Raw genomic sequence first — 12,712 nt, forward strand, 5'->3', positions numbered from 1 at the left:
CTGTATTTAAAATGAATATTTACCACAAATTAAAGGTATCTTATATTTTTAGATATATTATTATAAAACATGCTTTAGTTAAGGAGTTATTGATACTTCAAGTGCAAAATGATGATATAAACCATGATAAAAATGCACTTTTAAGTACTAATCAGCAATGTTAGTCCTCTAAATATACACAAGTAATCCAAAAACATTGTTCCAAATTTCCCATAAATTTAACCAAGCTTTGCAATTAATTAAAAAGATTGAATATTCAATATAAATGAATAAATAAGCCAAAAGTTAAGGAAACTCAAATTGCAATATGGACTATAAATTTACATGAAGGCACAAAAGAATAATATCAATGTTGATTCTTCGTCAACAAGTGCAAAACTATACCAAAAATAATGATATTTAATGGCTTAAAGAAATTTATAGTGCCTTGCAAACCAGATTATGATGGGAGTACATTAGAAGTCATTGTAGTTGATGTGACAAATGTGCTAACATGGATGTTAATGTGGTAGTCAAAATTGACATGTCACTGTCATGGTAGTTGAAGCTTGCATGTCACTGATGTGATGATGATGTGTTAGTAGTTAATTAATCTGCCTTGAAAACCTTTTATAGTTTTTTGGTTGTCGTGGCTTGCAACAACTATGCAAGAAAGGGTGGATCTGTGGTTCTTCACCTGTTGTGGTGGAATGATTTTGCAATGACAGCTTTGGTATTCAATCTATTGTGGTAGATTTGTTTACTAATGCGGTGGTCTTGGCTAATAAGATAAATGATTTTCTTGATGGATGATCTTTGACTATTGTAGGTTTTGGCTTGATTTGGAGAAGATGATTAGATTGAGTTTGTTATATGGTCGATTCTACAGTGGTTGTGGTGTCAAAAGTTGATGCTACGACTAATGGATATAGGTGTGGGTTTAGGGATGAATGGGTCTGTGTTGAAGATGAATAATATTTTTTTTTGTTGCTTTTAACATAAAGATGGAATGATTATTTTTTTAGATCTGTTATGGCAAATGAAAGGCTAAAAGAAATAGATTTTTTTATATTATTATCTTTTTTTTCATTGTTGATTAAAGCTACCCGTGAAATCTAAAATTTATGAACTGGATTGAATGTCAGGAATTTAAACAAGCTCATAAATCATTTAATTGTGAGAATAATCAAAAGACCCTGATATCAAAGTTGATATAGGATAATAAACTAAAAGCAGAAAAAGAAAGAAAGAAAAGCCAATATTTAAAAGTAGAGAAAGGAAAAAATTAGGAAGAAGAAAGAATTTAGAGTAATAGTCTCTATTTTTATTAAATAATCAAAAACTGTCTTACAGAATGAAAAAAAACACCCACACATATAGCCTGATCCTAAAACATCTAATTATTAAGCTTGACTTGTCAATTAAAATTATTTAATATAAATAACCCAAATAAATAAAATAAAATAATAAAATAGATCTAGATATGTTTAATTTCCCAACCAAAAAGTAACAAATCGAGCCATCCTTTATCATTTCCATTTATATACTTTTGTAATCTGCAATATAAATCTAGTATCCCAGCAAATTCATCCTTGAGAACCAAGAATATCACAACAGAAACAAGACAAGGGAAGTCTCTAATATTTGTAATGGGTTCGCATGAAGGTCTTTACATCAAGAAGAGGCCAAACAGCCTACGCTTACATGCTTGCAGTGCCATATCTTAATCACTATAACTAATAACAAATACCACTGTATTTTTTTACCTCTAGGACAATCCTAGGGGTCATGTTTTTGAAGGCACTCTAATGCAAAGAGAGATTCATGAAGCAGGAAAATTTGATTGGAATAAAGCTAGTAAACAACTGAACACGGGAAAAAAAAGGTTTCTTTCTCCAAACAGTACACAAACGACCGAATGAACTAGGAAAACAGATACATAATTGCTTGCACGAGAAAAATGGAATCAAAACTAAGAAGTAATATGAAATGACAAAAACCAAGACTTCTCACAATCCACTAAAATGGAAAAGAAAAAAGAACGAGACAGTAGTAGTTAAAGAGGCCAAAGAAAATATGCTCCTAGTAAGATCTAAGAGGGAGAAGGAGGACTCCTAACAGGAGGAAATCGATAACAGAATTTTCATTACACGAAGAACAAGACAGTACATCAAATGCAAATCACTGCAAACCCTCAGAACAAAAGTACGAATACTTAGAAGATGATTATTAAGAACTCGACTACATTTGTATCTATATCCACTTGCTCAGCCATGATATGAGCTGCCTTATTCCCACTTGTACAAACAAGGTGACAAACATAAACAGTAATCAGCTGCTTCGGTTGCAAAATATCAAAGATCAGGGTGTCTATCTCCCATGAAAAAGGAGAAATTCCTAGCCAATGATATATTTAGAGATAGAAAAGGAAGAAACTGTCCAATTTTCCAGTCTATGGATAGAGGTTTCCCAGCCTCCTCGCGGCTTCTATGATACTCTCTCTGTGGCCAAAAGCACTAATTCTCATGAACTCTTCGCCTTCTGGACCAAATCCAGAACCTGGAACAGTTATTATATGAGTCTTCTCCAGAATCTCAGTAAATATATCCCAAGATTTTGAACCAGGAAAATGAACCCATAGGTAAGGAGCATTTTCACCACCATATACTTTTAGGCCAAGAGAAGAAAAGGTGTCAAGCAGTATTTTTGCGTTCTCCTTGTAGCATTTGATTATGGAATGCACAGACGCAAAACCCTCTGGGGAAAGACACGCCAGTCCACCAGCCTGGGCTATATTTGATGCTCCATTGAAGCAAGTGCAAACAATACGATTGAAGTCATTTATTACAGGAAAACCATTTGAAAAGGACAGCTCTTCAGGAACAACTGTCCAGCCAAGACGAATGCCTGTGAACCCAGCAAATTTAGAGAAAGAGGAAACTTCAATCGCAACCTCTCTCGCCCCAGGAATTTCAAAGATAGATCGAGGGGAATCATCACTGATATAAGCTGCATACGCAGTGTCAAAAATTATGATTGATCCATTCTCCTTTGCGAACTTCACAAGTTGCTCCAACTGCTGTCGTGTTGCTGCATGACCAGTGGGGTTATTTGGAGAGCAAAAGAAAATTATATCTGACCTTGAAGCTGTAGCTAAGTCGGGAAAAAAGTTAGTTTTAGGCTGACATTTCATGTACTGAATGTTCCCATACATCCCAGTTTTATCTTCAAAATCACCAGCTTGACCAATTATGACACTTGAATCTACATAGGCTGGAAAGGATGGATCCTGCACAGCTATTGACACATTGGAACCCAGCAGCAGCTGAAGGCGAGTAATATCACACTGTGAGCCATCTGACACAAAAACTTCTGTTTCCTTTACCTGAACATCTCTGTAAAATGTTTCAGCAATAGCTTTCCTCAAGGCTTTGTTGCCTTGCTCAGCTCCATACCCACTATAACCTTCTGCTGTTGAAAGGGAACGTGCATAGTTTGCCATGCTTGAAGCTATGATATCCGGTATGGGCTCTGTGGTGTCACCAATTCCAAGGCTTATCAATTTTGCATCTGGGTACTTCTCAATGTGTTGAGCCTCACGCATTGAGATCTCAGGAAACAAATAGGCACTCTGTAACTTTTCCATGTTGACATTGCGGGGTACCTTTGTATTGCAAGCAATTCCCTCTTTCGGGGTTTTATAACTGGCCTGGATAATCCCAGGCCGCAAGAAATTTCTACATAACATAGAATTGCCAGCAGAAGAGCTGTACATTTTGGATTTGGATTTTATCCTCAGTACTAACTCCTCCTAAGTTTTCACTTAAATGTGAAACAAGCAGTAGCATGAATGCCAACCATCCACATTGACAAATATATAGATTCATACTGCTGTCAATCGACACTCAAAAAAATGTCATGATAATTCATGTCACCCTCAAACTCAATTAATTTCAAATGTCAACAAGGTGGTCAATCTAAAAATTTCTGCAACTCCTTGGAAGCAAATATATGTAATATCGGTCTGTTCACACCACATGTCAAAATCCAGTGCTCCATTTGCTGATGAGCAGCTGTTGGACTAATGAATGGATGTAATCCATAATTGTATATTATCATCATATGACCCGTCTATGTTCCTTCCACCTATCCAGCCAATTTCCTCATTGTTCCCATTTCCCATTTTCCATTGGTGTCATCATCTTGACTTGTACAATGCACAGACAACTAAGTTTCTGTGGCATTTCCTTTCAACTTATATAGTCTCTTTGATAAGCACAGAACAATACCAGTTCAAAGAAAATATTTAACGATACTCAAGTTTTCTACTTTGTCAATTAATGTGCCCCTTGCGCTTGTTTCTCAGTTAGACTTAGACCACTATGGGATTCACAATGATGCATGTATTCAATGCAGCCTTTGGGCCAGGCTCGTATTACAAGGTTGAACTTCACAGGTATGGACGCAGTGTATTACCAAAAGTTTCCCAAGAGTTATTCAAGTTATGGGAGATGTTTTAGGTAATATTGTTTTACATTATACTCTCTAATAATACTAACGAGTGAGTTCAAAATTTAAAGTGCATAAGCTCAACCAAATAAGGAGCAAGGCAATAAGTATGCTATAAGCTCCCAGACAAGTGAACGGTGTATTACTTTCCTCTGTCGAGAATTTTGTCAAACGCATTGAGATCACGAGGAAAGATCCTAATTCTACATGTCCACGTTCAATGGAATGAAACTAGCTGCTTCCTCTAAAACATCTACACTCAATTAAAAAATTTCAGAAGTTTGTCTGAATTTATCGTATAATTGAAACTAAGAGTATGCTGAAAAATTGAAAACACGTAATGTTCAAGAACATTCAAAGCAATTAATCATAACACGCTGGAAAATTGACTAAAAACTTGTAAAGATGCACTCAAGTAGAGTTAGAACCTAAAAGTATACTCACCTAACAGAACATGACAGAAAAATGTTGAGCACCCAGAAGATGCAAAACAAACTTCAGCGAAAATGACTTGTGCTGGTATGAAAGATTGAAGAAACTAAGCATGCATTAGATATTCATTTCTCATCGGGCAATAAACTAAGTAAACACCTAACACTAACAGCTAAAGAACAAAACTTTAATGTCAACAAACAAAATGATTACTTAAATTTTACAAAATCTAAAACTTCAATGCCAAGGAAGCTTTGCGAATATTGACTAAATATTATTAGAACTTCACAAAGTCTATTTTATAAGAAGTTGAAAATAAGTTAAGTCAACGTAGACCCAGAACCAAAAGTTGCACGCAGCGACCTGTATTAGTCTTGATATTGTGTGTAAGTGGAAAATTTTTAACTAAAGAGATTCATTTTCATGAATCTTGAGCGGGGGCAGAAACAAAGGAAGTCAAGAAGCAAACCTTTTATATGATCTTCTCTGACAATAACAAGTACTAATGCTATCGTCACACTCGGAACTGAGAACAAAAATCCAAAATAAAAACGACATGGATGGTGGAAGTTAGCTAACCAACCTTGATTAGTATTTCCTTGCTGGTTCCATTTTTCATAATATATTTTTTATTTTTTAAAATGGTTTTTTTTAATATATTAAAAATTTTATTTTTTTAAATTTATTTTTTACATTAATATATCAAAACAATAAAAAAAAACTTTAACACAAAATATGGTTTTAGAGTCTATTTATTTCTGCGTTTTAATTTTTTTTTAATTTTTTCTATTTTTTATTTCAAATTAATTTTTTATTGTTTTCAAATTATTTTAATAAATTTTCAAATAAAAAAATATTCTAAAAAATAATAATTATTATCCTTTCAAATACTCTTTTAAACTCAGAGTTATGCTTCAGCTAAACTCTAAACTCTCATTAGGTTTAACTTGTTGAAATTCAAAAAATAAAAACACAAGTGACACTTTAATTAGAAAAATCAATATTAGAGATGGTGTTCTTATGAAACAACGACTTTTTTGTTAAAAAAAAATATAATTAATCTTTATAGACTTGAGCATAAAGCAATAGCTAGCCCCTAATTTTGAATTCCAAGTCTTGTTTTACCAATATAAAGAATCATAAAAATAGTTATTTATTCGCTTAATTTTCAAGATTGGGACAATAAAACAAACATAACATTTAACATACACATAGATATTTTATAATTAATTAAGTTTTTTTTTTGTTTTTATATTTCAAAAGTATTTTTTAAAAAATTAATTTTTATTTTATTTTTTATTTTAAATTAATATTTTTTGATATTTTTAGATTATTTTGATGCACTAATATTAAAATTAATTTTTTAAAAATAAAAAAAAATATCCTTTTAATATATTTATAAGTAGAAAATATTTTAAAACATAATCATAACTATTTTCTCCAACAAGATTCAAAGAACTCAATCCCTTGTGAAGCCAATAAATCTTAAAATGTACAGGGAATCATTTATCATGAAATAATGTAGTAAAAGAAAAGTCATCATTTTATTTGTAAAATTGCCTGTGTTTGCATCCATTTTACTATTATATATTATAGGTAAATTAGCCCAATTGGCAATTACAAGCCAAGCTCGTGAGCAACAATGTCAATGCAAAGAGACACAGTAGTAGGATTAGCTTTTGTTAATGTTAATTTAATATATTTTTATTTTAAAAAAATACTAAAGTGATGAAATTTTAAATTGTTTATAATAAAACTAAATTAGTCTCTTCAACTCGTGATAGATTATAAATCTAGCCGAGTTGAATAACATTAGTTTTTAGAATGTACTTTTTTTTTTATATTATTATACAATAATGAAATTAGATATTTATAGAAAAGACAAATAAAATAATAAAAAAAAAAAGTATTTTTTCATTGAAATTGTCTTTTGTGATCATTGAAACTCCACCCAGTTTGATCAAAGGTTTTGTTCAGGTTTGTGTTGGCGGACAGTGCCTGAATGGATATTATCTAGCCATATGTTAAAATTTGTTGAAACCAGCTTAGATGTATAGGCGACATATGCAACACCATGTATGTGCATGAGTGATGAGGGCAAAGTTAAAAGGAATAAACATTCTCTCTCCTCAACATAATATTGTTTGGAATAAGAAAAAAATATCACAAAATTTATCTCCTTAGCATTGAAGAATCGAAAAATAATGAAAATAAAATTTAACATTAAAAAATGAAATTTTAAAAGAGCAAATTCTAAAATATTCGAGGACAAAAATAACAACATAAGAGTTATTCTAGAACTAGTTTTTTTATTTTTATTTTTTATCACCAGGTACCAAGTCACCATTCTCAAAACTAATTTTTATTTAATTTTCTTATGATTTTAAGAAATACCTAAAGAATGTCAACGAGTTAAATTCTAGAATAAAAAATGTATTTCTTAGTCAGAATTTTCTCTTTTCTTTTTATTATGGATTTTTTCCTTTTATCTGACAAAGCCATGATTTTTTTAATCAATGATATGGTTTTTTGAATAAAAACTTTGATTTACAGGTTTTACCTGAAAATTTTGTATATTATAATATTTTTTATATATGGTTCCATCTGAAAGATCCATTGACACAAATCCTGACTTTTCCCAAGGATTTTAACCTCTTCTTAAACGAGACCGGCGGTCACATTTTTGTCATCTTAGCAGAAGCACTAAATATCGTTGAATATGGACGTCTAACAAGTCCACTAACTGACCGTAAATGCGGGACTGGCCATGAAAATTACCACAGCCACCGACAAAACCGCCTCCAAATTGAAAAGGCGTATTTCATTTAAAAAATCATTAGGCCATCATCTCATTTTCTTTTCTTTTCTTTTCTTTTTTGACAAAACTGTTTCCAACATATTGATGCCTTAACCCTGCACAAAATCTACAGAAAGACTAGTCAAAATTAATTTACAGGTTTAAGTACCTCGTATTCACAGTTCTGGTCGTGTGAGTAACAACAAAACGTCAGGTCCTCCCAACGATTTCCCCGCTAAATTTCATTCTCTTTGCAACTGGGGCATCCAAAGCACTACCAGTTTGAAACTGGAAAGATGGGTCGTGCTGGAAAGGGCAATCGAAGCCATTTCGGCATCCCTTGGGAGTTTTAAAGTACATGCAAGGCTTCTGAGACTTGTGTTTCGATTCCCTCTTTTTTATGTTTTGTATCAATTCTTGGTTCTGAGTTTGATTGTAATGCCTTCCATTATGGGGCATGCTTTGGTCCTGGATTTCTTTCTTCACTGTTCCATGTTCCCTTATAAGGTTCTTAATGTACTCCACATCCTTCACAGGGTTAGTTTTCATACCTGCGTGAGGAACACTGTTTGGTTGGACAGGCTTCATTACCAGAGCGGATTGCACCAAATTAGACATTTGGTTGGCACCGGTGTCTTTGAAAGATATTTGGGTTGCAATTGATTCTCTAGGCACTGTGCTTACCGTTGTTAGCATTGAATTAGGCACTGGAATGGGCACAGGAATGGAAGAAAATACTCCAAACCCCCTTGCTGGAGCAGTATCCTGATGCATAGACGCTCTACTTAATGTCGGGTGCATCTGATTAGGTTGAAGATACAAGCTTCCGTCAGATGGCATTGATGGCAACGGCATAGCAGGTTTCGGACAGGATATGGGAATCTGACATGTTGGCTTGGACCATGGCTGCTCCTCACTAGGTAGGGGTTGCAAATTTCCATTAGCTGTAAATTGTACTGGAACTACATCAGGTTTCTCACATGATGGGGACATTGAACTAGTAACTGGCCTGGATGTCACAGGAAGTGCTTGATTGCCACCGGCAAGTTCCTCGATCATTTTCGGGTCACTTAAGATTTTAACAAGCAAACCAGTATCGATTAAGCTTCCATGCCCCTTGTTTTTCATGATAGCAGTAACAGCAGCAGAAGCTGCTGCGATTAAATTAGTACCTGGATTAGGTGAATTAGGTGGTTTTCCAAATGCTGTTTTTTCACTTAAGAGTGGATTTGAAGCAGGGGTGATGCATTTTGAAGAGTTCAGGGTTCCAGATGACAATAAAAACGGAGGCAATGCTGGTGACTGGGAAGTTTTCAGTGGTTCTGTCAAATCAGATGGCAATTCTTTGGCTTCGTCCTCTTCAACAGGAATGAGAGGGATGACTGGAGTGAGGCTATCATCATAATCTGTATCTTCTACGTCCAAAGAAACAACAGGGCTATACAGAAAAGAATGCGTGAGACTAGGTAAAAATATGATGATTGTTGAGATCTTGGTTTACAGGAAAAAGAAATTTTACCTGGGAGGAACAGCAGAAGGGCGTGGATAAAATGCTTCAAGAGCTCCCATTTCCCTCAGTTTTTGGGCCTGTGATTCCTGGCTTTCTTCTCCAGCTGTCACATGCCAGCTGGAACTTAAAACAAACTGTTTTCAGAAATAAAAAACAAAAAGAGCAAGCAGTTAGGATTCAAAATTTAATCAGCTGTAACCACTCTACCTCACATAAGTCTAAAAACACAAGTTTTTGCATCATGATGCAAACACATAATGCATAAAAAAATTTCATATTCATGCAAGAATAAAGATGAAACTAACAAAGAAAAATATGCTCACTTTGGGAGGACACTTCCATTGAATCCTAGGAAAGCAGGACGAATCATTTTTACATGGATTCAAGAAGTGACTGCCTTCAAAACCCGGGGGGAAATCATTTGGTTCTTTACCACTCGAGTGGAGCAAAAGCAACGATGCCTTTTTCTGAAGATGATCTTGGACTTGTCCGCCAACTTTTAAAGGACAATCCTCAGATACAAACAGCCTCTCCTATTTCACACCAGAAGCAAATCCAAACAAGAAGTTAATATCCAGTAAGGTTCACAAACTTATTTCATTGCAGTGACCAAAACAGGGGAATCATCTAGGGGCTTTCTCAAAATACAGAAAGGAAAAATTATTCGGAAGACTGCAAAATTTTATCAATCAGCACAGAAGAACTTGGATCCCATTTGATTTTAAAACGATTTTTGATGTGAGCTAGAAAATAATGCTCAACAAGTAGACAACAACTAACCAACAAGGGCATTATGGCAGAGCGAATAAGCAATGCTCATACAATTTGAAAGTGAATTAACCAGCCAGGTAACGAACACATAAGACTTGGTACACAGGATTGTGAATGCAGAACAATTGCCTGGTATCTTTTTCAACAATTCAACCAAATCAACTCCTGCTACTTTTAGAAATGAGAACTTAATTATGAAAACACAAACATGGCAGACTTCAAGCATTAGACAATCAATTCCCTGTTATATTATAATGCTCTCATGCTATAATTGGAAGATCATCAGTCAAATGTTAAATAGACTGTTCCACTTGAAAAACCAAAACATCTTCAAAATGTTCCACACCTTCCAATACTTCCATCATCTCTACTAAACATCTCACAAGTGCCGGGAATTTCAAATTAACTTTGTTAATGATCCAGAAGAGAATATAATTCAGTTTCACAGAACTCTTTGACTTCGGATTCCAGACAGGATGCCAAGCTACATTGACAAATGATAGGAGACACAATATCTCCGCATTAATATGTTGAAAGTAGATTTCATACTTCTACTCCTGCAAATATTATAGATTTTAAGGTGCACTCATCCCATGCACTCCAAACTATAAGGACAGCATCAGAAATTTTGGTGCAACACTGATGTCTACAAGGAGAAGCCTAAGAAACCTGATTCTTATAGGCTATACCGCATCCCAAATTATATACAAGGACAAGCCTAAGAAACCTGATTCTTATAGGCTTTACCACATCACAAATTATATACAAGGACAAGCCCTCCAAATGTGATGGTTGAACAAAAATGAAACTAAAATCTAAGAAAAACCAAAACAAGTGATGTGCCATTTAGTAAGGGAACCTAAACATATGATAAAACCAAAGCAGAGCTAGTATATTCACAAATCAGATAATTTCCATCTATTTGTACCCACACATATACATATTTAAGGCTAAATTTGCAGATTGCTTAGACTGTAAAATGAAATGCTAGCAACATCTTGAGATTAAAAGGTTGATAAAAGTTATATTGTTATTATGATTCAAGGAATAGTCCTTCCCTTAATTCCTTGTAACAAGTTGGTGTGTTTTTGGGATCAGGGTGGTTATCATCTTCACTCTTTTTAATTTTTTTTTCTGGTTATTACGCAAGCTTTCTTCATGTTTGATCCCTTTCATTTATTCTATTGAATCCTAGTAAGTTGCAACTTTAAAAACATTAAATTGAGGGATTTGGGACAAACAATCTTTATTCGGTACCAAACTCATAGCAATCTTTATTATTAGTAAAGAATAGCATAAAAAGGAACTCAGTTAGACCTTCAAGCAACTCCCTTCCTCTAAATGCAATGCTGCAAAAGGATGATACCTCATCACTCTTAGTAAAAACAATTAAACGGATTCATCTTCTTATCAGATCCAATATCCTTCATTCCTTCCTGGGTTGTTATCTTATCAATCAAACATTCATGGCGTAAATATCCTATCAGACCCTTTATTATTATTCTTGAATCATTGTTGATATAAAAAAAAAACAAAAGAAAAACAAGTAACAAAGAACGAATATGGAATTGAAATATCCGCCGGAGAGCATCATCAGGGTCCAAATGTGTCCCAAAAATAAAAACGACACAAGTGAACATTGATGATTGATGGGCAAAACACACAGAGGCAGGGGCTAGGTTAGGCTAGCCATTCTGTGGCACCTTTCTCGCCGTTCAATCCACTTCAACATCTATAAATCGAACGGTGGAAACTTCGGTGCTATTTGAATCAGTATAAATCATCATCATCATAATATTTTGACAGCAATGAATATTAATAACTTGCTCTATCATATTTAAATCTGGACTATTTGCGAAATAAAAAGGAAAAAAAAAGTTAATTAATTAATTATAGGTATACCTGACAAAGATTAAGACCAGGTGCCCACGAAACCCTGTTCGATTTGCTCGATCGCTTCATATCAATAAAAAATCTCAGATCTAAAATACTTTTTTCGCTTCAAATCAAGTTTTATAAACTATTTTTCGATTTCAGTGATAGAAACTGAAACAGTTTAATCAGATCTTTCCTTTTTTTAAAAAAGGTTTCAAAACAAACACTTCATTCATTAATCACTTGTTGAGAAAGGAAAGGAAAGAACTAAATCTTTTTAACAAATTCCTGTGCATGCGATTGAAGAAGATATATATAGAGAGGCGCATCCGTGTAAGGAAGCGGAGGAGAAGGAGGAAACCCTAAGGACCATCTTTTTTTTTTTTATATTGTTATTTATGACTACTATTTTTTACATTATTTTAAGGGATAGACAGCGCATATATCTATATAAAGTTGGAAAGTGGTGGGCACAGTGATGAGTTGGTGGCTTATAATTGGTCTCCAATGTCGGCTCTTCTCTTCCCTTATCCTTTCTTTTGCACAATTTTGACTCCGATTGAAATCGGCGGTGGTGATTGTTTTTCCAAGAAATACTCACATCAATTTCTAAGTTAATTATAATTTAGTTTTTTTGTTTGAAAAATAATTTTACAATACATTAATAATTTTATAGACATGTCTCCACGTAGCATTCGAACGTATTTAAAAAAAAAAAAAATTAAGGTGCCTCTAAGTTTTAAATAAAAAATTAAAGAATAAAACATATTAGAATTCTAACATGTGCCTAGATGACATAGTATTTGGTGAAGATTAATAATATTTTTTTTATTTATATG

General features: G+C 33.7%; 2 protein-coding genes across 6 annotated transcripts; both read right to left on the minus strand.

The window, feature by feature from the left end:
* Positions 1-1,969: 1,969 nt before the first annotated feature.
* LOC105138738 (probable LL-diaminopimelate aminotransferase, chloroplastic) lies at positions 1,970-5,559 on the minus strand. 5 transcript variants are annotated; one of them, XM_011044917.1, is made up of 2 exons: positions 2,431-5,559; positions 1,970-2,314 (listed from the first exon to the last, which is right to left on the minus strand). In XM_011044917.1, the coding sequence occupies exon 1, from the start codon at positions 3,752-3,754 to the stop codon at positions 2,432-2,434; it is 1,323 nt and encodes a 440-aa protein (XP_011043219.1). In that variant the 5' UTR covers positions 3,755-5,559; the 3' UTR covers positions 1,970-2,314; position 2,431. The 5 variants fall into 5 exon arrangements, with proteins under 5 accessions (XP_011043219.1, XP_011043216.1, XP_011043220.1 ...); XM_011044914.1 differs by having other exon boundaries at positions 1,970-2,381; positions 2,429-5,559; XM_011044918.1 differs by having other exon boundaries at positions 1,970-2,311; positions 2,428-5,559.
* Positions 5,560-7,708: 2,149 nt separating this feature from the next.
* Positions 7,709-12,280, minus strand: LOC105138740 (zinc finger CCCH domain-containing protein 6-like). Its single transcript, XM_011044919.1, has 4 exons — positions 11,901-12,280; positions 9,551-9,760; positions 9,237-9,361; positions 7,709-9,155 (listed from the first exon to the last, which is right to left on the minus strand). The coding sequence occupies exons 1-4, from the start codon at positions 11,958-11,960 to the stop codon at positions 7,928-7,930; spliced, it is 1,623 nt and encodes a 540-aa protein (XP_011043221.1). The 5' UTR covers positions 11,961-12,280; the 3' UTR covers positions 7,709-7,927.
* Between the last annotated feature and the right edge of the window lie 432 nt (positions 12,281-12,712).

The sequence above is a fragment of the Populus euphratica genome, unplaced genomic scaffold (genome assembly GCF_000495115.2).
Source record: "Populus euphratica unplaced genomic scaffold, PopEup_1.0 scaffold82.1, whole genome shotgun sequence".
Classification (NCBI taxonomy): Eukaryota; Viridiplantae; Streptophyta; class Magnoliopsida; order Malpighiales; family Salicaceae; genus Populus; species Populus euphratica.

Excerpts from the sequence above, each read along its gene's own strand:
- LOC105138738 (XM_011044917.1), bottom strand. The coding sequence starts at position 3,754 with ATGTACAGCTCTTCTGCTGGCAATTCTATGTTATGTAGAAATTTCTTG.
- LOC105138740 (XM_011044919.1), bottom strand. The coding sequence starts at position 11,960 with ATGAAGCGATCGAGCAAATCGAACAGGGTTTCGTGGGCACCTGGTCTT. Across the intron at positions 9,761-11,900 it reads CTGGTCTTAATCTTTGTCAG|GAGAGGCTGTTTGTATCTGA; the intron begins GTATACCTATAA and ends GGTGTGAAATAG. Across the intron at positions 9,362-9,550 it reads AATGGAAGTGTCCTCCCAAA|TTTGTTTTAAGTTCCAGCTG; the intron begins GTGAGCATATTT and ends TTCTGAAAACAG.